The 24,002-nt window shown below is 36.0% G+C and overlaps 1 protein-coding gene across 2 annotated transcripts in view; it reads left to right on the forward strand.

Moving 5' to 3' along the window:
- Positions 1–24,002, forward strand: part of LOC145680880 (methyl farnesoate epoxidase-like) — a 190,426-nt gene that overhangs the window by 156,975 nt on the left and 9,449 nt on the right. For both annotated transcript variants that reach the window (XM_081752028.1, XM_081752027.1), the window contains exon 7: positions 3,805–3,919. In XM_081752028.1, the coding sequence (XP_081608154.1) occupies positions 3,805–3,919 (115 nt within the window). The remainder of the gene's footprint in view (positions 1–3,804; positions 3,920–24,002) is intronic.

Here is a 24,002-nt window from a genome sequence, read left to right on the forward strand (position 1 = left end):
ACAAACAAAACCTGAAACTCTGTTTGAAATATGTCATTTCTCATCCAAATTAGTTTTGTTTTTTTGTCATTACTACACCCTCTCAAAATTCACGTAAGTTTTTTTTTCCTGATCAACATCTACCTACCCAAAATGTTGGTGTAATTAAATTCCATAAAAAATAATGAAATGCAAAATAAAATTTTTTTAAAGGTTTCCGCTCAATTACTCCAGTGCCCAATTCCCCCCTTCATGGATGAACACAGTATTTCGTCACGTTTTGAAGCAAGCTATCAATAAACCCTAAATAATAATAGAAACATGTTCAAAACGGTATGTGATTAAATGCTTTTGAATGGAAAATTAAAAATATGAAGTTCTTCGTAATATATTTTAATAATTTCTAAATCTACACATTTCTTCTTTGTATTCTTTTGTAGTGAATTGAACTATAACTATAAAAGTGAACACTAAACTTTTATAGTAAATTGAACTATACACTGTCCCTAAACATATATGTGAAAATTTCACATTTTTCACTCCTTACAACTTTGTTTTGCATTTTGATCTCCATTCAGATAGACATCTTTGTTACTACTGCAATATTTCATTTATTTTATTGAAATAAAATGATTAACCATAAATGCGTAATTGCAAATATAAAATATGTTCTGTAAATTTACGTTTCAATATGTTTCATTCATTTATTTATACATATACTTTTAACAATTTTGTGATAAGTAAGTTAAGAATCTCATGATTACTCATCACAGATGCTGACGAAAACGCAGGTTAAAAAATGTAAGAAAAATGTTTATATTCAGTGGAACCTTGAAAGAAGAAAAACGACTTGCAATACGCATAGTTTTATATAAATCCTGGCTCGTTTGGTTTAGCACAGAATAGAATGTAACATTGAACTTTTATTACTACAGCCTGATTGAAACAAAACACCAGGGTCAATTCTAAAAGATATATCCAAATGACTAGAACACGGAATTTTGGTGTGTATTTTTCCGAATTTGATTTCCAATGGTAGCACAAAATTTCAACAGTGATTCAACACTATAAAAACATTTAGATGAAGAGATACCGAATTGCATTTTGGAAAAGTATAAATATCATTAATGGTCATCAAATGTAGGAGGTTCAGGTGGGCAGGTCATGTAACCAGACTAGAAGAAAATAGGATCGCTTTCAAAGTTTTGACTGAAAATCCAAGACAGTCAGAAGGACAGAAATCAATGGAGAGAGTGAGCTTTTGTGAACGCAGCATTTACCTCTGGGTCCATAGGTCATAGTGCTAGTTAGTTGGTTTAACCCTTTTGGGATCTTGTGTTTTTGGGCTATTTTTTAGACTTTCAGTCAAGCAGCTACTGCATCGTCACTATTTATGCTAGGATCATGGTTCATACCTCATTCTCTTCAGAATAAAGCTGGCTTTCAAATGATACCACTTGCATGCTCATACCATATACCAGAAGCGGGAAAAAATGTCAAAGTGAAAATTTCGGAGGGAATTTTTTTTTCTCGAACTTTGACCCCCCCTGGACCCCCCCTGTGTGAACGTAGCCATCTAAAAAAATGTGAGAAATCGTACTTGGTATACTGAATGTGTGTGCCAAATTTCAAGTTTCTATCTTGAATACCAAGGACGAGAGAAATTTTATCAGGAATTCCCACCATGCCCCAAATTACCCTAAAACACCATGATCTCAGGTAAAAAATTTCCTGAGACATCTCTAATTAACCTAGGGTCATGTTTCGCCCATCATTCTCTTCAGAATAGAACTGCCTTTCAGGCGGTATGACTCACGTGTCTCCATCATGTATCTAATACGGGAAAATGAGGAAAAACGGGATTTTTTGGGTCTAAATATCCTTTTTTTCAACTTTTAGCCCCCCTGGACCCCCGTGTTTTAACGCAGAGATCTCAAAAAAAATCTGGTAAATACTACTCGGTGGGCTGAATGTTTATGCACAATTCCAATTTTCCAGGTGCAAAAGTAAGCCCGCCAAAAAAAATATACCAACAATGTCCCATATTCCCGTATACAGAGGGAAATTTTTAAACATTCTCTGAGACATCCCTAATTACCCTAGCGTCATGTCTTGCCCATCATTCTCTTCAGAATAGAACTGCCTTACAGGCAATACCATTTGCATGTCCCCATCATGTATCTAAGGCGGGAAAATCCCGTGAAAGGGATTTTTTGGGAAAAATTTCCCTTTTTCAACGTTTAGCCCCTCTGTACTCCCCTGTTTTAACGCAGAAATCTGATAAAAAAAATCTGGTAGATATTACTCGGTGGACTGAATGTTTGTGCACAATTTCAATCTTCTACTTGCAAAAATAAGCCCGCAAAAAATAATACCGAAAATGTCCAAAATTCCTCTATCCAGAAGTATATTTTGGTAAAAATTCCCTGACACTTCCCTAATTACCCTAGGACCATTTGTCGCACATCATTCTCTTCAGAATAGAACTGCCTTTCAGGTGGTACCATTCACTTGTCTCCATTATGTATCTAAGGCGGGAAAATGAGGAAAAACGGGATTTTTGGGTAAAAATAACCCTTTTTTCAACTTTTTGACCCTCTGGATACCCCCCTGTTTTAACGCAGAAATCTGAAAAAAAAAATCTGGTAAATACTACTCGGTGGACTGCATGTTTGTGCAAAATTTCAATCTTCTACGTGCAAAAATAAGCCCGCCAAAAATACTTTACATACCCCCCCCCCCAAAAAAAAAAGTATTACACGAAAATATAAATTTTAGATTTATGACGTCAACACCTCCTATGTCCCGACGCAGGAAGGTGTGAAACCATACGTAATGTCTTCTACAATGCCTCTGGACTTGAAAAACAAACAAACAAACAAAAACAAAAAAAAAAACCCGGACGAAAAAGCTCAAATAGGAGAGTTATAACGCAATGTACCATGAAAACCCCGTATGGTACAAAATGTACCATGAGATCCCCAAGGGGTTAAAAACGTTATTACTAGCCGATATGCAGGTCTCATATCATCCTACTGGAGACACTTCGTGTTCTTTAGTCCCAAGAATTGTTTCGTGATTTATTAAACTAATTCAATTGTTATGAGGATATGTCAGTAGTCAAGTGGACTTTCTTGTGGAAACACAGTGTGCTTGGGTTTTCTCGGGGTACTGCCATTTACTCCCACTTTCTTCATTCCACCATTTCAATTAGTTATTGTCATTGTCATCACAGTCTCCCTTAGCTCAGGAGCAAAATCATGGAACGTTAAATCAAAAGAAAAAATTGCCAATAGTGAAAAAAAAAAAAAAACTTCTTTCAAATGATTAGGATAACTTTTGGTTCGAAGTGTCCTAAGTTCAGTACTAGGCCATATGAATTTGAGGTGGACAACACTATGTTCGTGAGATTTGTTGAGATTGTGCCGTTTATTCTGACTTGCTTCTTCCGTAAATTATTAATACTTAGTCATTATAATCATGATCTTTAACATGCATAGATCGAAGGGTCGATTTTCTATATAAGAACACATTTTTATGTATTTCAGTGACTCATAACTTGTGTATTTGTTGTTATTATTTACAAGAAATTTTTTGAACCTGAGTATGCGAGAAAGATTCATACTTGCTATAGGATTGTATTTCAAACAGATAAATTACCCACCAATTTTTTTTTCTCGTGTTTCCAGCGTCGAAAATAAATATTTGCGGAATGATCGCTTAGTGATTTGCCACGTATTTTAATGACTTAAACACATCTAGATATCTACTACGAATTAAATTTTTCTCATTAAAATATATTTCTTACTGAAATACCTCTTTCAGGTTGCCTTACATTGAAGCTACAATAAATGAGACATTACGAATAAGGCCTACAGTTCCAGTACCTTTGAGGTGTGCTGTGAAAAGAAGTTCTTTCAGGGGATACACGTTACCAAAGGTATATTAATCTTCTATACTTACTTATTTTCGTTTGATATTTGTTGCTGAGTGAGAATCTTAATGCCTTTCGATTCTAAACCCGGATGATAATTTTTTTTTTTTTTTTTTTTTTTTAGGAGAACATTACAACATTTCTTTTCACCACAGAATACATATCAAAAATGCATACATATACATAACTTCTGTCACTTACTGAATAATATTACAAATGCTCAAGTATCAAAAGCATATGCGTCCACATTTTATATAGCCTCGAAGGACGCTAAACTCAAGGACAACGAGTAAATAATAAAGGGTATTATGAAATTCAAAATATATATATTTTTTTTCAATTCTCATGTAAGGTCTGCAAGGGTAAAAGTGAGGGGGAACACAAGGAGACGGCGTCCCCCAGTTCTTAAAAAATTACAATGAACAAAGATAGGCAAGGGGAACGGCGTGGCGTGATGCCGCTACCTACCGCCCCCCACCTTTTCAGATCCACTAGATATCATAGCTCCAATACTATTCGATCTACCGTAGTCGGGTCAAGACTTCACTTAGGAACTAGTATGTGCTTTATCCAAATATTCTAGTTTCAGAATTCTGTGGTACTTCCGCAACAATTTTTATAGAGGTAGTTGGTGAGTACTTCAAATTATGTGCCCGTAGCCAATCTCCCTCTATAAAAATTGTCTTATGAGTACCTTAGGATTCTGAAACATGGATTTTTGGACAGAGCACGTACTAGTTTCTAAATGAAGTCTTGACCCGACTACGGTAGGTTAAGTAGTTTTGGAGCAATGAACATTTAAAGTTCAATTTTTCATGTTTTCGGCAGCTTATAGCTCCAAAAGAAAGCATTTGTGCACCTAGGTTGGTCTATACTTTTGTCTTATCTTGGTGTCACGAATCACTTCCCAAACGTTGTCGGTGTTGTTTTGAAACACCCTATATATATATATATATATATATATATATATATATATATATATATATATATATATATATATATATATATATATATATATATATATATATATATATATATATATGAATAAAAGTTCCTTTAAACTGAAATTACATATTAAGTTTAATGTTCTTAAAAGTGTGGCCTAGGATTATGCCCTTAAGAACAATAATAAACAAAAAACAGATATAGGCCTAAATGAATGGCGATGACATAATTTGTTGAGTGTGTTTGAAACCACTGTTACGAAAAGGAATAAAACAGGTTTTGATAATAGAAACCAAAATCCTTGGTTTACTTGGTTGAAATCAGGCATTTTTTGTCTTAAATTAAACTACTTGTTTTGAAGTGTAGTATCAGTATTAGAATACTAAATATTGGAGATTTGTAGTAGGCACACATGTAATATTGTAGTTGCACTTCTGTCCGCCTTATAACTTTTTATTAAGCTGTATTCTAAACTGAAAACGAAACCAATTCGCTAATTAACGTTTGTAATTTTAAGGACAGAGAAGGTGAGAAAGCAATAGCACATATGCACAGGGCACAACACAAATAAGTGAAGTTTGTAAAGAGTAAAAGACCAAAAATTATATTTCAAATTTCGTTTGTTTGTAATCATGTTAGACGTAGCCTAGTAATTACTACGTTATTATAATACATGAAAAATACTGAAGTCACTGATACCAACAGAAACTAGAAAATATAATTATCATACTTTATTCCGTGTATTCCCACTGCCATTTACAAACCATTTCCAACTTTCTTGTTTAAAAAAATATATGTAATAAACAAAACGTTAATACTTCGTTTCAACTCAGTTAGCCAATCGTGTATGCCATGCATGCAACTCGTTGTCAACTTCATCTTTGTTGTTGCATGCAACTTGTGCAACTACAGAAAATAATAACCAATAACTAGGCATTTCTTTTCTGCAGAACATGCAGAATAATTTATATTTTCATGATAATTACATTTTGTAAACTTTTCTCTCGCATGTGAAGGCTTCAGAAGAGCTTCTCTTGAAACGGATATTCATTGACCTTCATTGGCTGCTTTGTATTACATGCATGTCTGAAACATACATACTTTCCATCCATTATAATGACACTGTCTAAACGAAAAGTAGTGGTACCGTATATAAGTAATAAAAAACATGTTATGAATACTCTATAGACAATAAAACTTTTTTGATATTTATAAGGAACTGAAACACCAAAGCGCATAAAAATGTAAAATGAATTTTGTTTTGCTGAACAATTTTATAGCTACTAATACAATTATGAAATTAACTTACTTAAGAAATGAAAACAGAATTGCTCTTTTATTATCAGTAGTTAACTTTAAAAAAAAATCTTCCAGTAGTGTCTGAAAATTCCTCCACCCCTCCCTACTGAAGGATCGTCATAAAAACCACAGCATGCTCTGATGTTTCGTCTCAGAGTCATATCGATAATACAGAAATTTACCAGTGATTGTCGGACGTAGAAAATTGGGGTTAGCATTTGAAATTCAGTGAAGCCTTGGCAGCAATCAATTCTTTCTTGCTTGCTTTTGGTCAGAAACATATCTCGCGCAAGTCTCAGTTTTATACTATTTTTCAACTAGTGTTTGCCTTAATGATTCATGTCTCTTCTTTCATCGCTTTATCGACTATTATGCATCTAGCGACTTAAACTATTTCTTTCTTTTTTTTAAAAAAAATAAAATAATCTTGGGGTCGAGGGGCAGCAGCTTATTGGGTTGTTACTAACATTTTCGTTAATATCTTGGAAGCACGTATATCATTTGAGGATGTTTGATCTTCCCGTTGTAATAATTCCGTACATGACTTGTACAGAATATTTAATAAGTTTCTTTTGTAGTTTTCTAGACTTTACAAAAAGTTTATATTCTGATGGTGTTAAATTTGTTACTCACTAACAATAAAATTGATCAGAAATAAGACTAGTATTTAAATAAATAAAACATACTGTTACATTTAACAGCTAATTATTACAGGGGTGTATTCAAAAATTTCTAGAGGGGGACGCAGTTCCGTGAATATAGGATGGAACATTTATCTTGATACACCCTTGTAAGTTTTAGACTAATGGACAAAAATCACTGAAATGTTGTATCATGCAAATTATCGGCACGGCACGGGACATTGTTTGGCATATTCTTTGATACTACAAGGTTAATAGTGTTGCAACCTGATATAAAGTTGTATTTTTTGAAATGGGACTACGTCAGATTATTATATATTTCAAATCTACATGTTAAACGAAAACTTATTATTCAGTGTTGCAACTGAGGACACTACATTATCACAAACATCCAAATTTTGATGATCTCTACAACAGTAATAACGCAAGCGAGAATGACAGGGGAATGAAGATCGAAAGTACTTTAATGTCTAATGCTATCATTGTGATATGATCGGTTTCGAATGATTAGGAACAAAGTTACAAGTGATAGAATATTTGACTTTTTTCGAAGTCCTTTATTTCGAAAACTACTTAGGTAAGTACATCATCCAATGGCATAAGCATAGATAGTTTTCAATAGATGAGACGATATTAAAGCCGTTTCCAGCAATTTGATATCTGGCGATTTTTGTCAACACACTTGACCATGGTTTTCAAAATAAAGTTCAACAATTTTCATTCCTTGCACAACGGTATTTTATTTTATTTTTTTTTTTCATATTACAGTTCCTGGATAACTATGTCATGCCATCTGAAAAATAAGAGCAAAATTGTGGTTAGAAATTTTTTTCTTGAGCTTTTATTACGGTGACCACAACAAACTTTTATATTAATTTTATTCTAATAGAAATATTACGCTTTGCAGTTCCTTAGTGAATTATAGTGCACCTTGTATTTATTTCCAGCAAGACTTTTGCATACCATTTTATTGCAGTATTATTTTCTACCAGCTTTGTTCTTAGTGAAACAACAGTTCTTGCTCAATAGTTATTTTGTGTTTGTAGAGTATAACATTCGTGATATTTTGATATTTGTAACTTCAATAACCATAAGAAACAGTTAGTATACATTCCTGGTTCCTTGAAAATCTGTTACAAATGGTTTGAATATCGTACTTTTATGTTGTTTTTTTTTTATTTCTTTTAATAATTTCACGGTTTATTCCTGTCAGTAGCTTGGGCCCCAGGTTGGGAACCACTGCTCTAGACGTGATTACATAATCCGAATTTGAATTGTATGATAAAGTGGGATTTTATGTTTCCTTTTAGTACTTAGACGAGATAAGACGGGATCTAGTGTTTAAAGTCCGATCCAGCTCACTACTTCGGTTTGTATCGGAGGCGATTTTCTCTAATGGAATCAAAATCGAAATTATCCGCATGGAAAAGGATACTGATTTTGGAATTGAGGCTTTAGATGCTAAGGACGGCCTCTAGACGTCTAGGGAAGATTGTGATTTATATCTGCTTTACACAATAATGAGACATAGGCATTTAAATATATAGGAAAATGAAAATATTGGTTTAGTTTATATTTTGGATCCCGGTAGTCCCGTTTCGAAACAGACAAAGAAACTCTCTGTCCTTATGATTAATAATACATGTCTTTTACTATTTAATTAGGTTGTATTTTTTTCTATTATGTAATTTTATAACACAAACCTTTCATTTTCGATTGTTAATCAATAGTATTCTGTAGTCATAGCTTTGTAACTGATTGCTATAATATCTGAAACTAAACCGAAATCAGCACATGTGGGTACTCTACTAACACTATATATATGTAATTGTAAGTGTTTTTCTTTCTAAAAATGTATAACAAAACGATGCATGTAATGATTAATTTTAGTTAATGCGTAATGTATTCGATTGGGTACAAAACCTCGCCTCCCATAACCTCGCGGCCCAAAATCTCGCCAGGCCGAAACCTCGCCTGGCCAAAACCTCGCCGCCCAAAACCTCGCGGGACAAAATCTCGCCAGGCCAAAACCCCGCCTGGCCAAAACCTCGCCGCTCAAAACCTCGCGGGCCAAAATCTCGCCGGGCCAAAACCTCGCGCCCCAAAATATCGCCATACCCAAAATCTCGCCTGACCAAAATGTAAATGTTCGAACAGATGATAAGGATGACGGTATAAAAGACGCTGTTTCAGAAGAAGTATCACGGGTATTTGACCAAGTCCCGCGATACCATATGAAAATTCTATTTCTGTATTAGAGGATTTCAATGTGAAGGTAGGGTGACAGGATGTTTTTAAACTGGTTATAGAGAAAGAAAGTCTGCATAAGGAAAGTAATGACAACTAACGAGGTTAGTTTCGTGAACTTTGGAACATCCAAAAACTTAAAATTTTAACAAAAATCTAATAATATTATGTCCTATAGGTTAAAGGAGACGTAGATGACCAGGATGAAGGAAATGATCGAATAAAGAAAGTGGGAGGAAACGGGAATAACCCGAGAAAGCCCACGCACACGATGTTTTGTATCTTATTATTATTATTATTATTATTATTATTATTATTATTATTATTATTATTATTATTATTTGTAATGTGGAATTGCATATTAGGAAACACATTGGGTAAATTTTAAAGAAAAGTTTCATTCGCGGCGAGGTTTTGGCACGGCGAGATTTTGTCCCGCGAGGTTTTGGGCGGCGAGGTTTTGGCCACGCGAGGTTTTGGCCCGGCGAGATTTTGTCCGTATACCGATAATTTCTAGGTTATCTATTTGTTCTTCGGGTTCTGTAAAACTTGATTAATTTGCTACGGTTCATACCCCAGTAGTAGTTCAGATTCCTTTATCAACGAACTTAAAAAGTTCGTTACTGTATTCTTTTTGTCTGTGTGTCTGTCTGTCTATCTGTTATTTGGGATTTTTTTTTCAATTTTGAGCCCTCTATTCGATAGAGCATCAAAAACTATCTGAGAAAGTGATAGAATTTTTCTCGTCACTCTTACCGTTCCCGAGATATTGGCCAAAGATGGCCGATTTCCGGAGATTTAAGGAGCTATATCTCGGGAACCATAAGTTATAGAGAGACGATATTAGTGTTGAATAATACCTTAGAGAATAGTGAACATTTTGGTACCAAACAGTAATCGGTGGCTACTGGCCAACTGGCCACTGGCCAAACCACTTAATATCGGTACCAAAATGTTTACCATCCTCTTAGATATTAACACCAATATCATCTCTCTATAACTTACCGTTCCCGAGATATTGGCCAAAAAGTAGTTTCGATTTCGGGAGTTTTAAGGAGCCATATCTCGGAAACCCTAAGTCATAAAGAGATGTTTTTCAAACTTATGCGAGCAAGACAAGAAGGTGCGGATAAAAAGATTTTCACATGTACGAACTATTACAATTATCCTTCACGCTCCATCTTTTTAAGTTCCATCTGACAATGCTCTTGGAGCATTCTCAACTGGCTTTTATTTGGTATATATGACTAGTCTAGATTTCACTTATTACTGTTCAGTTCTTTATACTTGTTTAACGTAGTATTTGATCCACTGGTAGTTCCAGCAGAAATAGAATACAGCTCTTCCGTAACAAAGTCGAGTACATTATTTTGCCACGATAAATTTCCAGAATGTTTCGTAAGAGCTGAAATAATATTTTTATGATGATGAGCTGTTTGCAAGAATAATTCAGTAAAGTTATTTTGCTGACAGTATATCTTCAAAGTACATTCACTTCTTAAGCCTTACTCATCAGATTTTTAGTTTCAATCTGGTCTTCTGCTTATTATATTTTAGCTCTGAAACTTTTTTCCCTACAAAGTATACAAGAACCATATGTTATATAATTAAAGGTCATGCTCGTATTTATCTTCCGTTATTTTCTTCTTTAGGCATTTTAAAAATCTTTTTAAGCTTCACCGTTATTGTGTAAAATATTCGAAGATCACAGATGAATTCAATATAGGGAAGGAAAACTGGAAAAAAGTGGTTGTGAGCTTCGTATTTAAAAAGCAGCAGCCATTTACTTTGACGGTACAGCTTAGGGGAGGGGGACGAGGGGGACAGAGAAAAAATAAATTAAACTTAGTAACTCTTGAGCCACCCGACCGATCTTGATCAAATATGAGGTTCGGGACTGGGATGATTTTTATCATTTCACTTTGACGGAGCAACGTAGGGAAGGGGGGATATACAAAAATCAATAAATATAAAAATAAAAGTGACTATGTTCGTGAATTAATTACTTTTGAACCACCCGATCCATCTCAATCAAATTTTCAACATACATGAAGTTCAAACCTGGGAAGTGTTTTATCATTTCATTTTGACATTAGATCTTAGGGGAGGGGGAGGCGAGGAGGGGAAATTATGAAAATAAATATAACTTAATAATTCTTGAACCACCTGACCGATCTCGATCAAACTTTCAACATAGATAAGATTCGGGCCTGGGATGTTTTCGTTATTTCACTTTTACGGTGGAATCTAGGGGTTGGGAAGGAGGAGATATATATGTAAAAAGAATAAAAATAAAAGTGACCGTCTTTGTAACTTCATCACGCTTTAACCACAGGACCGATCTTAATCAAATTTTCAATGGATGGATGAAATTCGGAACTGGGGTGGTTTTTGTTATATCACTTTGACGGTAGACCTTAGGGGATGGGGAGAGAAGTGGACAAATATATCTATATTATAAAATTGAAAGTGACTACGTTTGTGACACTTAATCTCTTGAACCGCCCGACCGATCTCGATCAAATGTTCAACGTAGATGCGGTTCTGGCATGGGAGTGCTTTTAGCTATTTACTTTGACGATACAAATTAGGGGAGGGGGAGAAGGGGGACATAGAAAAAATAAATAAAAATAACTCTTAAACCACCCGACCGATCTTTAAAAAAAACTTCAATATGGATGAAGTTCGGACCTGGGGTGGTTTCTGTTATATCACTTTGACGGCAGACCTTAGGGTTGGGGGAGGAGAGGGAACAAATATATAAAAATAAATAAAACTTAATAACTATTGAACCACCCAACCGATCTCGATCAAATTTTCAACGCACACTGAGAAAAATCCATTATCCGGACAGCGGTATATTGTACAAATACAAGGATTCGTTATGTTTACTAAGGAAATCTGTACGGAGCGTACTTTATCCATATACTACATAGGTACTGCCTTTTACCCGCTTAGATATTACATCATGTCTCTGCAGGATGTCTGATATCTAACAATCTTCTGTATTTTACATACGTATACGTATGTTAAATACTTCAGCTATACGTTATATACGTCCATCTGTGTGTAAGATCCAGACCGCCTATAGACACTCTTTCTTTCGCCATGGCTGACGTCATTGAACTACCGTCTTTTGCTTGCGAAACGAGGTTGTTTACAAACGGAACAGAAGAGAGGAAGGAAACCTGGGAAGCCTGGGTAAGTACAATAGTTAACTATTACTTTAGTTAAATATTCCCATTAATTATATATTCTTTTAGTGTAACTTGCTTTAATATAGTACTAAGTAAGTAATGTAGTTTATGACTACAATTCTTACTATTGTAACTCGTAAATGATTGAGGAGAATGGAATGGGTGAATCTGAATTTTGAAAAAACTTTGAATATTAATGTTTTGAAACATATTATGTTTCAAGGTAGCAAAATGAATGTTATGTGTTTATTCATTCCATTTTATATGTGACGATTTATTACTTGGTGCAGATTTATTACAGGACTGCTTAACATAATTGCTAATAAACCGTTTTCAGCGCGGAAATTTCCTTGTGTAGTGAAGATTTAGGATTTAGATTTCTGGGCTTTCGGCATCAATGGCCTTGTTACCCCATATGAGGGATGACTTTCCTCGGCGAGTACACTATCCGGGGAAAGGAAGGGAAGAAAGGATTGGGGAAGGAAGAAAACGGCCTGGGACCTATATGTTAGGTACCACTCCGGCATTTGCCTGCTGTGAATGAGGAAAACCCAAGGAAACCTCATTCAGGATGGCTGGACTTAAAATCTTTTGATACTTTTTCGACCGAGTTCTCCCCCGAGATCGAACCCGGAACCGTTCGCACCGAAGGCGAGAGCGCTAGCGACTACCCTACGCGGGGCCACTTGTGTAGTCTAGAAAACTCATTTTTACTAGGATATTTGCAAATTTTTTTTTCTTTTTTTCTTTTAGTTTAACGCCCCATGATTGTACATCAATGTAAGAGAGAAGGTGACAATGAGATACATGATAATGGTGGAATCAAGAAAATGTAAGGAAACTGGAAAGTCTTAAGAATAACCACACCTACAGTGTTCACCAAAAGGCTATTTGTCGGGAGCAGGAATCGAACGAGGGACCTAACGCGTCAGAGGTAAGCGCTCTACTACAAAGCTTTCTTTTGTTTAAAGAACTTGTTTACATTGAAATATATATATTTTACGAAGATACTAACATATTTTACAGCCTCACTGAAATTAAAAAAAAAAAAAAAAAAGTAGTCAGGGAGAGTTTACTTGTCAGATTTTTATTTTTTAATTTAATTTATTTTTATTTTTATTTATTTTTGCTTTGTTATGTTCCCTAGTTAATTAATGTTTGGGTTACTGAAAATTAAAACCTTTTTAGTATTATTGTTATGTCATCACTTTGGAACCAAAAAAGTTAGATTTTTTTTCTTGTGTTTTCATATAGGAAGTTGGTAAGTTTGTGCCTTAGCATTGGTTTGGTTTCTAGAACGTAATTGAAGGTCATGTTGAGTTGAGTCTTGGCGGGTTTAGAGTTCGTGAAGTGTCAGGCACTGCTTGTGCCCCTGTCTTCTGTCTGTGATGTTTCCTGGCTTTGGGCTGTGAGGTATTTATGTTGAGGAGTACCAACGCAGGCCGCGTGATATACAGGTAGCTTCAACAGCTACGAGTGCCAGATGTTCATCTTTCGTTACGGCGTGACTAATGCAGTATAGTACTAGGTTCAAATTCTATGGGTGGTAAAAATGGTCGTGGTGTGGTAAGAAATACAACGTAATTGTCATTAGTTTATTAGTGTTTCTTCATAGTATAGTTTCACTATTTCTAGAAGGAATTAAGTATTAACGAAGTAATAAATAAGCAAAAGCACACTTTGATTGGCGTTAACTATTTCTCATACTCCATTGAGAATGTTTTGATCCTCAGTTGCGCAAACATCCAGTGTGCGTTTTTTTGTTTGCTTACACTGCCTTATAGATGAGCTCCCTCGTGGCTAAGTGGTTAGTGAACACGCCTTTGACGTGGGACACCCGGGTTCGATTCCCGGTCGGGGGCCGCGGCGGCTCAGTGGTAGAAGGTTCACCTCTGGTGCTTGGGGTCCCGGGTTCGATCCCAGCCCCGCCAAGTGAACCTTGTGGTGGACAAACACCGTGTGCGTGGGTTTTCTCGGGGTTCTCCCGTTTCCTCCCACTTTCTTCATTCCACTATTTAATTCATTACTCATCACCGTCTCCATTAGCCTAACCATCATAACCGTAGGACATAAAACTCAAAGATTTCATTTCATTTTTTCGATTCCCGGCCGGAGCTTATGTGGTTCGGATTCCACGTTAATCTGTAGGTCCACGTCTCATACAGCCTTGCTGCTGAAAGGAACGTTAAAATCAAATCAGCACTGTTTTACAGATGCAATTGTTCGATTCCGAGTTCGAATGAAGCTTTTTACGGGCAGGGGGCGACTTTTATATATACAATCCAAGGATTTTAGTTATTAGTCAGTGATGCAATATATAGACCTATATATATTACAAAATTGAAAGTGACTATGTTTGTGACTCTTAATCTCTTAAGAGCTGCGGTGGCTCAGTGGTAGAGCGTTCACCTCCGGTACTTGGGGTCCCGGGTTCGATCCCAGCCCCCGTCAAATGAACTTTGTGATGGACAAACACCTTGTGCGTGGGTTTCCTCGGGGTTCTCCCGTTTCCTTCCACTTTCTTCATTCCACCTTTCATTCATTGCTTATCATCAGCGTCTCCTTTAGCCTAACCGGCATAACTGTGGGACGTAAAACTCAAAGGTTTCATTTCATTTTTTCTTAATCTCTTTGGAATCTTGTACTTAGGTTCACAGCGGAAGCGACGAAATAACTCGACTCATCCATTGTAGCTCTCTTCGCAACCAGTTTCCAAAATGTTGGCAATAAGTTTGCGAAACGGGATATGACGACTCCAATTTTGGGTGAAAAGTCGCTATAAAAAATAATAGAGAAATTCATTGTCTATAAGCATTGTTTTAAAGTTGTAGATGTAAACTAAACAATATGTTCTACTCACTGGCGCAAATCCGTGGGGGGGGGGATGACGGATACATGTCCCCTCCAATCTTGGAACTGAGGGGGACTTCTCCCCAATAATCCGATTTGAAATGTGTTTTTTGGGAGAAATTTGATTATTTTTGTCCGATTGCTACAAAGGAACGTGAGATAAAATAGATGTCCCCCAGAATAAGCCTCAAATCTGCAGCCTCCCAACGCTGAAGACAACTCTGATCCTCCACAACATTGTTTTTCAACTTCATAAGTATTTTGGACATCGTCAAAAAAAGTATGGTAACGGTCTTACCCCCCCCCTCCCTCCCAATGTTGAAGACAGATTTGCGCCGCTGGTTCTACTCACATCTTTGTAAATAGGGCGCAACCAATCCTTTAATTCAGGGATCATTTTTTTGTAAAAGAAAAAGTGCAGAATAATTAAAAGACCCCAAAGGACAAATATAACAAACATCTTCTTCGCCTTTATTCACGCAATCTATAGCTAATCTTGTTGCTATCGGTAATGATGTATTACGTGTGTTTCTCAACGGAAACTCTGCGAACTAAAGGACATCAAGTTTGTAGTTGTTCTTCGTTAGAGGGCAAGGGTAACATAACAATGCAGGATTGTGGGGCAGTGAGTATGCTGTATTTCCAAACTCTTCATCAGTTGCGCTGATTAAAACAAACAAACAGAAAAAAAGAACGTAAAAACTGTTTTGAACTAATAATGCTTCTCTACAGATGAACATTTTGTTTGGAGCAGAAAGTCGCTAAATGTGTAAGTAGGTAAATCGTCATTTAAAAATCACCCAAAAAAGTCTCCAATCGGAAAAAAATATTTTTTGTCGCTATCGTAGGGCGACCATACGTCCCGTTTTGACCGGGACAGTCCCGTTTTAGTGGCGTGTCCCGGCCGTCCCGTCAGTAGATGGAAAAAGTAGTATTCGTCCCGTTCTATGTAAATGAAAGAAGTAAATAACAAACCCAGTATCTTTACTCCTTTTAAAAGTATTAATAATTAATAATAACAAAGAGGCAAAAATTGAACTGAAATTCCCTATATTAAACATACTCTATAGTTCGCAGTACTGCTCGAAAGGCAGCAGAGGTTTTAGCAGTTGGTTGTGTGTTGAACAAATTTCAACGTGTCTTTCCTTTTTCATAAGTACCCGTTCTGTAACAAAGAGAGAGAGGAGGAAATCTGATATCAAGGCACTGATAAGAACAAAGGTAGATCTAAAAGTCTAGGGTTGCAAGAACCTGTCCCGTTTTTAACTGAAAATTTTATGGTCAACCTACGCTATCGTTGAGGTCGAATTCCCCTTATTTAGCGACTTTACCCAAAATTGGCAACATTGACCCCCACCGAACAACCAGGGTTGAATTCAGGGGGTAGCCCGGGGGGAATCTCCCCCCCGAAGAAAATTCATTCCCCCCCGGAGAAACTCCCAAAATTTCAGTCACAAAATGTAGAAATTACTTCACCCAATTATTTGCTTTTCTGTCCGTGTACGTGCAGACGAAATCCGATCTGTCAATATACATATAAATGACGCAGACCCATTCTATATAAATGTTAACATGTAACATCTAAGATAGAATACCAAATAGTGAATAAAACTTGTATTTCTTAACGCTATGACTGAGTTTGGCAGAACATGAAATTGTTAACTGTTGAAGAAAGGTTTGTATTTTAGTAGGTACTATACTCTCGCCCTATATTATATATTAGTAGGTAGCACTAGCACAGGTTGAGATACGAAAGGAAAGATAGGGAAGATCTTTCGATCATTCCATATAATCTCTCATGTCAGCAAACTTCAGTTCTTGAAAATATACAGTTCCTACATTATTTGAAATAGGGCGCCTAAATCCCATTTCTCGCATCGGAAGTAACAGACGTAAATGTGTTTTACGATTGTTAAAGTAAACACATCTTTCTTTAATTAAAAATAATTCAGTTAAAGGGTGAGATTCAGTGGGCGTCATTTAGAGGGATCAGGGAGGAACAGTTATCCCTCCTTGATTAGAGACTTATATAGAATTTATCAATATGATAATAGTATATAAGTGAAAGATTGCTATTGAAGGTGGCCAAGATCCTGCTCAGTGCCGTTCCATGGGGGAAGGGCAAGCGGGGCGACGGCCCCGGGCGCCGAAGTAAGGGGTGAAAAATTCGGGAGGGAAAAAGAAAAAAGAAGGAAAGAAAAACAGAGGAATGAAATACATGTGGACATATATAAAATGAAAGGAAAAAAGTAATGAAAAGTGCTCAAAATCAAGGAAAAGCAGGGTTTACTTTTTAAAATTTTCCCACCTTTGGCGGCTGGTCTGTCGACCTCACTCATATATACGGGGATGCCGTCGTATACTCTCGCGCCAAGCGCTGATTTTCCGCGACACGGCACTAATCCTACTGAAGATTTCGTCAACTAAACTATTGATGTATATGCAGTGAAGAAACCAAGGCTAATATGTTTGATTTAGAATCAGAAGTGTGAGAAAGAATGATAACTTTTTATTAAGATATTCCTAAGTATGTTTGTTTTAGGAGAAAAAATATTTCAGTTAATTTAAATCTTTTTAAAAATTTTTACATTAGTAACAAACAGTAATTACTGAATATAGGAAATAATAAAAATAGTTACTGTAAATAGCAGTTAAAGTTTAGTGTAAACTATTTTTGCCAGTCTTTATTTAATGTTTTAGATGAAATCAAACGATTGTTTTCTTAAAATTATAATCTCATTGAATATTTATCAGCAATTAGTCTCAATATTAGGTAAGATGTGTATGTGAATGGAATTGTTAAATATGCTGCTTTCTTGAAAAAAATACAGAAAAATAACCCTCCCCCGAGCAGTTGACATTCCCCCCCGGGTGTAAATGTCTGAATTCAACACTGCGAACAACACCCCGTTATCTTTAGCCTAGCCAGCATAATAGTGGGACGTAAAACTTAAAGATTTCATTTCGAACAACACTCCCAGAAACCTATTGTTATACCATTCCCAAAACACCCTTTTGTACAGTTCTCCCTATTCGAAAAAAAAATTGTAAATAGCAGTGTTCATATATAAATATGGAACTCAATTTCCCTGAATTTTCCAGGTTTTCCAGGTATTAATTTTTCAATTTCCAGGTCTAGTGGAAGAAACTAATAGTACGAGAACACATAAATTTTAAGAATACTATATTTATATATTTGAGAATGGCCACCCTTCTCCCCAATGAACGATTGCAATTAAATATTGAGTCACAAGAAAATAAATAATTAAAATAAATAAAATTTAAGTTGAAAAATATGAAGTTGAGAAACCTACTAAGGGAATTATATAATACTTTTGTTCCATACTTGAATACATTCAAAATATACAAAAATATTGGCTTGGGGAAGAAAAAAGGGCCCGCGAGATTTTAACTGATTCTTATAGTACTCGACAACAGAAATAAATTACTGAAAGAATTTTCAAAATCGGCGCAGGTAAACATGCAGAAAATCGCATTTTCATGTACCGGTTCAAAATGGGGAAGAAAAGACGACCGCGAGATTTTAATTGATTCTTGTACACGACGAGAGAAATCGATTAGTGAAGGAATTTTCAAAATCGGCGCAGGCAAACATGGAGAAAATGGCATTTTCATGTACCCGTTCAAAATGGGGAAGGAAAAAGGTTCCGCGAGATTTTAACTGATTCTTGTAGTACTCGTCGAGAGAAATCGATTAGTGAAGGAATTTTCAAAATCGGCGCAGGCAAACATAGAGAAAATCTCATTTTCATTTTCCGGTTCAAAGTGGGGAAGAAAAAAGGGCCGCAAGATTTTAACTGATTCTTGTAATACTCGACGAGAGAAATCGACTAGTGAAGGAATTGTCAAAATCGGCGCAGGCAAGCATGAAGAAAATGGCATTTTCATGTATCAGTTCAAAATGGGGAAGAAAAAAGGGCCCGCGAGATTTTAACTGTTTCTTGTAGTACTCGACGAGAGAAATGGATTAGTGAAGGAATTTTCAAAATCGGCGCAGGCAAACATGGAGAAAATGGCATTTTCATGTACCGGTTCAAAATGGAGAAGGAAAAAGTTCCGCGAGATTTTAACTGATTCTTGTAGTACTCGTCGAGAGAAATCGATTAGTGAAGGAATTTTCAAAATCGGCGCAGGCAAACATAGAGAAAATCGCATTTTCATGTACCAGTTCAAAATGGGGAATGAAAAAGAACCGCGAGATTTTAACTGATTCTTGTAGTACTCGACGAGAGAAATTGACTAGTGAAGAATTGTCAAAATCGGCGCAGGCAAGCATGAAGAAAATGGCATTTTCATGTATCAGTTCAAAATGGGGAAGAAAAAAGGGCCCGCGAGATTTTAACTGTTTCTTGTAGTACTCGACGAGAGAAATCGATTAGTGAAGGAATTTTCAAAATCGGCGCAGGCAAACATGGAGAAAATGGCATTTTCATGTACCGGTTCAAAATGGGGAAGGAAAAAGGGCCCGCGAGATTTTAACTGATTCTTGTAGTACTCGACGACAGAAATAGATTACTGAAAGAATTTTCAAAATCGGCACAGGCAAACGAAGAAAATCGCATTTTCAGGTACCGGTTCAAAATGGGAAGAAAAAAGGACCGCGAGATTTTAACTGATTCTTGTAGTACTCGACGAGAGAAATCGACTAGTGAAGAATTGTCAAAATCGGCGCAGGCAAGCATGAAGAAAATCGCATTTTCATGTATCAGTTCAAAATGGGGAAGAAAAAAGGGCCCGCGAGATTTTAACTGTTTCTTGTAGTACTCGACGAGAGAAATCGATTAGTGAAGGAATTTTCAAAATCGGCGCAGGCAAACATGGAGAAAATGGCATTTTCATGTACCGGTTCAAAATGGGGAAGGAAAAAGGTTCCGCGAGTTTGAACCGCTACGATGTATGTTCACGAATGTCCCCGTCTTCTCAAATTTAGTTAATTACTGTGACACTGAAACATGTGACACAGAGTCACATTGTGGATGACTGCAATCGGCAACCACTGCACATATACTCCTCCCGCCCCACAGTTTGATTATTTCGATCCATTCCTCACGTGCTAACGGCATGGTTCAACATCTGCAAGAAAGAGGTAAATGTAACGTTCAATTGGCAATAGCTTTTCACCAAATTAAGCTGCATGAAATCTGATTGCATATTTGACATACTGAGAAAATTCTAGTCCGTGGCCATATGTATCACATATCCCATCAATTCATAAAAATTTTGAACACAAAATTACGGTCGTCCGTGTGACGTACTCCCAAAAGGCCTAATGTGTATCACCCACCTCACATTCAATGAAACCACATCCGTGTAGAATTTAGAAAGGAACTTCTTATGATGTATACAGGATGTCTCAAACGTTCCCTGACATAGGATAACTCTGTTATTATCAGAGTTACAACAAAATGTAAGAGGAAAAACATCTCGAAATATGACGTTTTCAATCTAAAGTGAACACTTTTTAAAAAAAATCGGACGAGATGTTTGTGCTGTATACTCTTTATGCACCCAATTTTAAATGAAAATGCAACGTTGTCATTTACCTGGACCCACAACATAAGTGAATGAAGTTACTGTTTGAAACGGGGGCTGGCCATCGACATGTTAGCGTAAAAGACAGTAACTTCACTCACTTACGTTGTGGGTCCAGGTAAATGGCAATGTTGCATTTTCATTTCACATTGGACGCATAGCGAGTGTACAGCGCAAACGGGTCATCCGATTTTAAAAATTCCTTCACTTTAGAATGAAAACATTATATTTGGAGACGCTTTCCAAAGTAGTATAATTTAGTTTGTTTAAATTTACAATTTAATACAAGTAGATTCGGATTTATATGCGTAGGATTTTGTATGCATCTAACTAATGAATTCTTTATTTTCATGCTTAACTTAGTGACTTGGCTTTGGACTGCAACTGATTATTGTAACCCATTATTGCTTGAGAAGAAACAAGATATCCGAATCTTCATTTGGAGAAATCAAACGTCTATTGGAAAGCTGGGGATTACAATCATTAATTTCTACATTTCAAGGTGCGTAAATTATATATTCTGTGTTTGTTGTTAAATTACTATTACTATTATTGGGTTTAGAATCAATCAAGCACTTCATGATATTTTATGGGGATCAAGATGGGTGCCGGATAGATAAGTATTTGAGCGTCAGGCTCTTATTTCTTTTCAATTTAATACTTAATCAATGATTATTTTTCTCCCTCATTATTCCACCAAATCGTATTCCAAGATCATATATCCATTTTTGATCGATATATCCATATTTTTGATCTCTTTCATATTTCTATATTTTCGATTTTTGATATTGTTTATATTTCGATATTGCTGTATTTTTCGATATTTCGAACAAGTTTCGATAGTTTGTCAATATCGATTATCTATATCTAAATTCGGATATCCCAAAGCCCTATCGAACCCCCTCCGAAATGAAGTTTTTGGCTATGGACCTGATTAGGGATGCGCACGAGACAAGACGAGACAGAATTTTTGTTACGAAATTCGAGACGAGATAGAGCTCTTCCAATAGAAACGGATCCAGTTTTCGAGACGAGACATAACTTTCGCGGCACCTTTTCGAGAGGAGACAATCTCAAATCTTTTCTCTTGCGCATCCCTACACTTGATCATGAGGTATCAAAAAAAAAAAAAAAAAAAGTTAATGAGAAATACCGGTAACATGTAAATACAATATAGGTAGCTAAAACATTTTTGTTTTCATTCTTCAGTAATGCATTATTATTAATCTCAGGGGGGCGCGGTGGCTCAGTGGTAGAGTGTTAACCTCCGGTGTTTGGGGTCCCTGGTTCGATCCCAACTCGCGCCGTGTGGACTTTGTAGTGGACAAACACCGTGCTGGTGGGTTTTCTCGGGGTTCTCCCGTTTCCTCCCACTTTCTTCATTCCACCATTTCACTCATTTCTCATTATCTCCGTCTCCTGTAGCCTAACCGGCATAACCGTGGGACGTTAAACTTAAAGATTTCATTTTTTATTAATCTCTGTATTTTATAGTGTATTCTCAAGCTTAAGGTGATGTATAATTAAATTTTGAATTCAGTTAACTTATTTTGTTTCTCAGATTGTTTTTAAAATGTATGTACAAACGTTTATTTTCATTCTTGAGAGTTTAAAGTGACGTATAGTTATTAAACATAGTATTTAATATTGTACTCTTAACGTGGAAGTGATATACAGTTAACTTTTGAATTCAGTTAACATTTTTCTCTCTGAAATTGCTTTAAAAAGTATGTAAAAACGTTTTTATTTTATTTCTTGAGTGCTAAAAGTGATGCAGAGTTATTAAGCTTACTACTTTATATTGTATTCTTAACCCTAAACTGATACACAGTGCGTTTTTGAATAAATTATGTCAAGTTATTTGAGTGACGAACACTGGTAGAAAATCCTGACTACTACTGGAACATTTTGATTTTAAGGTGACGACTACTGGTGCAAGGATTTTAAAATATTGTTTTTCCTCCAACGGCTACTCCTTTTTTAATTCTAACTACATGGTCATTATAGGAAGGATCAGTGAGTCTTTCCAAGTATGGTACAGCTCCGACAGATTCACGATGCTCAGAGAAGAGACAAAATAGTATGTTTTCAACCTTAAAGTGAGAACCACTGGCGTTTTTACCCTGCTATGCAAAAGTAAGTGAGTACTCCAATGGAGTTCCAATGCGGTACTTAATTTCTGCGTTTTAGATATATGGAAATACATGTCTCTAAAATGTAAAGAACTGATTTTTTTTTTTTTTTTTTTTACTGAAAACTGCAACTCGGTAAGCCTTATGGATACCGAGGTATGGGAAAATAAACTATAGGTATGTGGGGCTTGCATACTTGACGCTACAATTCGGAAATTGAATTAAAATATGACTAACGGCTATCAAGATGTTGTCAAATAAAGGGAGGACCAACACAGTTAAGGGGTTTTCGTGTTAGATGCTAAAATTTCCGAAATCGGTCATGGAAAGTTAATAAACACCAGTAGCAATTTCATTTTAAAGTAATTAGATATCTTCATGGAGTGTTAGAACATCATGGAGTCTACCAAAATTAAATTTTAAAAGCTTTTGAAAATATAATCTGACATTTGTAAACAGTATTTGAAATATGTGTTTACCCAAAACTTCCAGCTAGTACATCTAACATCTGGAGAAACACTGTGAAATAAAAGCGTACGAGATCTTGAAATTTCGGAAACAATTATTGGTGGCAACAAAATTAAATAAGATGGTACTTCTATGGGTTAAATGAGTACCTCAGTACAATTTCGATCGAAAGATTAGTTCAGTCCTAGGTTTTCTTCAGGCAATTCCAAGGGTTCATCGAGCTGTGCAAAAGAATGAAAATTCGCTGTCAATATCTAAGATAGTAACCAAGATATAAGGAATTATATATTTTATGACGTAAAAATAGAGATCTTTACGGATTTGTACTTTTGGCTCTTTCCTATAAGAAAAAAAATTCAGAAAACTACTGTATATACCTTAATAGACAATTCAGTGGGCGGGGACACAGTAGCTTAGTGGTAGGGTATTTAACTAATCTTTTTTTGCAGAAACTATTGGAGTATTCACTTAACCTGTAGAGATACGATCATACTTAACTCCCTATTTAATTTTAAAATTAAATAAAAGGAAATATTTCAGTGTAGCGACCCACGATTATGCATTTTAGTCTCAGGGAGATTATGATTAAAGCAAGTGAATGTTGTTGACAGAATTGATGGAATGCAAAGGTGGGAGGAAAGAGAGTACCCCGAGAAAACCCACGAATACGATGTGCACTACAAACTGACTTGACCGTGGATCGAACCAAGAACCTAATACACTAGAGGTAAGCACTCTACCCCTAAGCCATCGTGCC

This window comes from Thermobia domestica, chromosome 3 (genome assembly GCF_964235325.1).
Source record: "Thermobia domestica chromosome 3, izTheDome1.hap1.1, whole genome shotgun sequence".
Taxonomy (NCBI): domain Eukaryota; kingdom Metazoa; phylum Arthropoda; class Insecta; order Zygentoma; family Lepismatidae; genus Thermobia; species Thermobia domestica.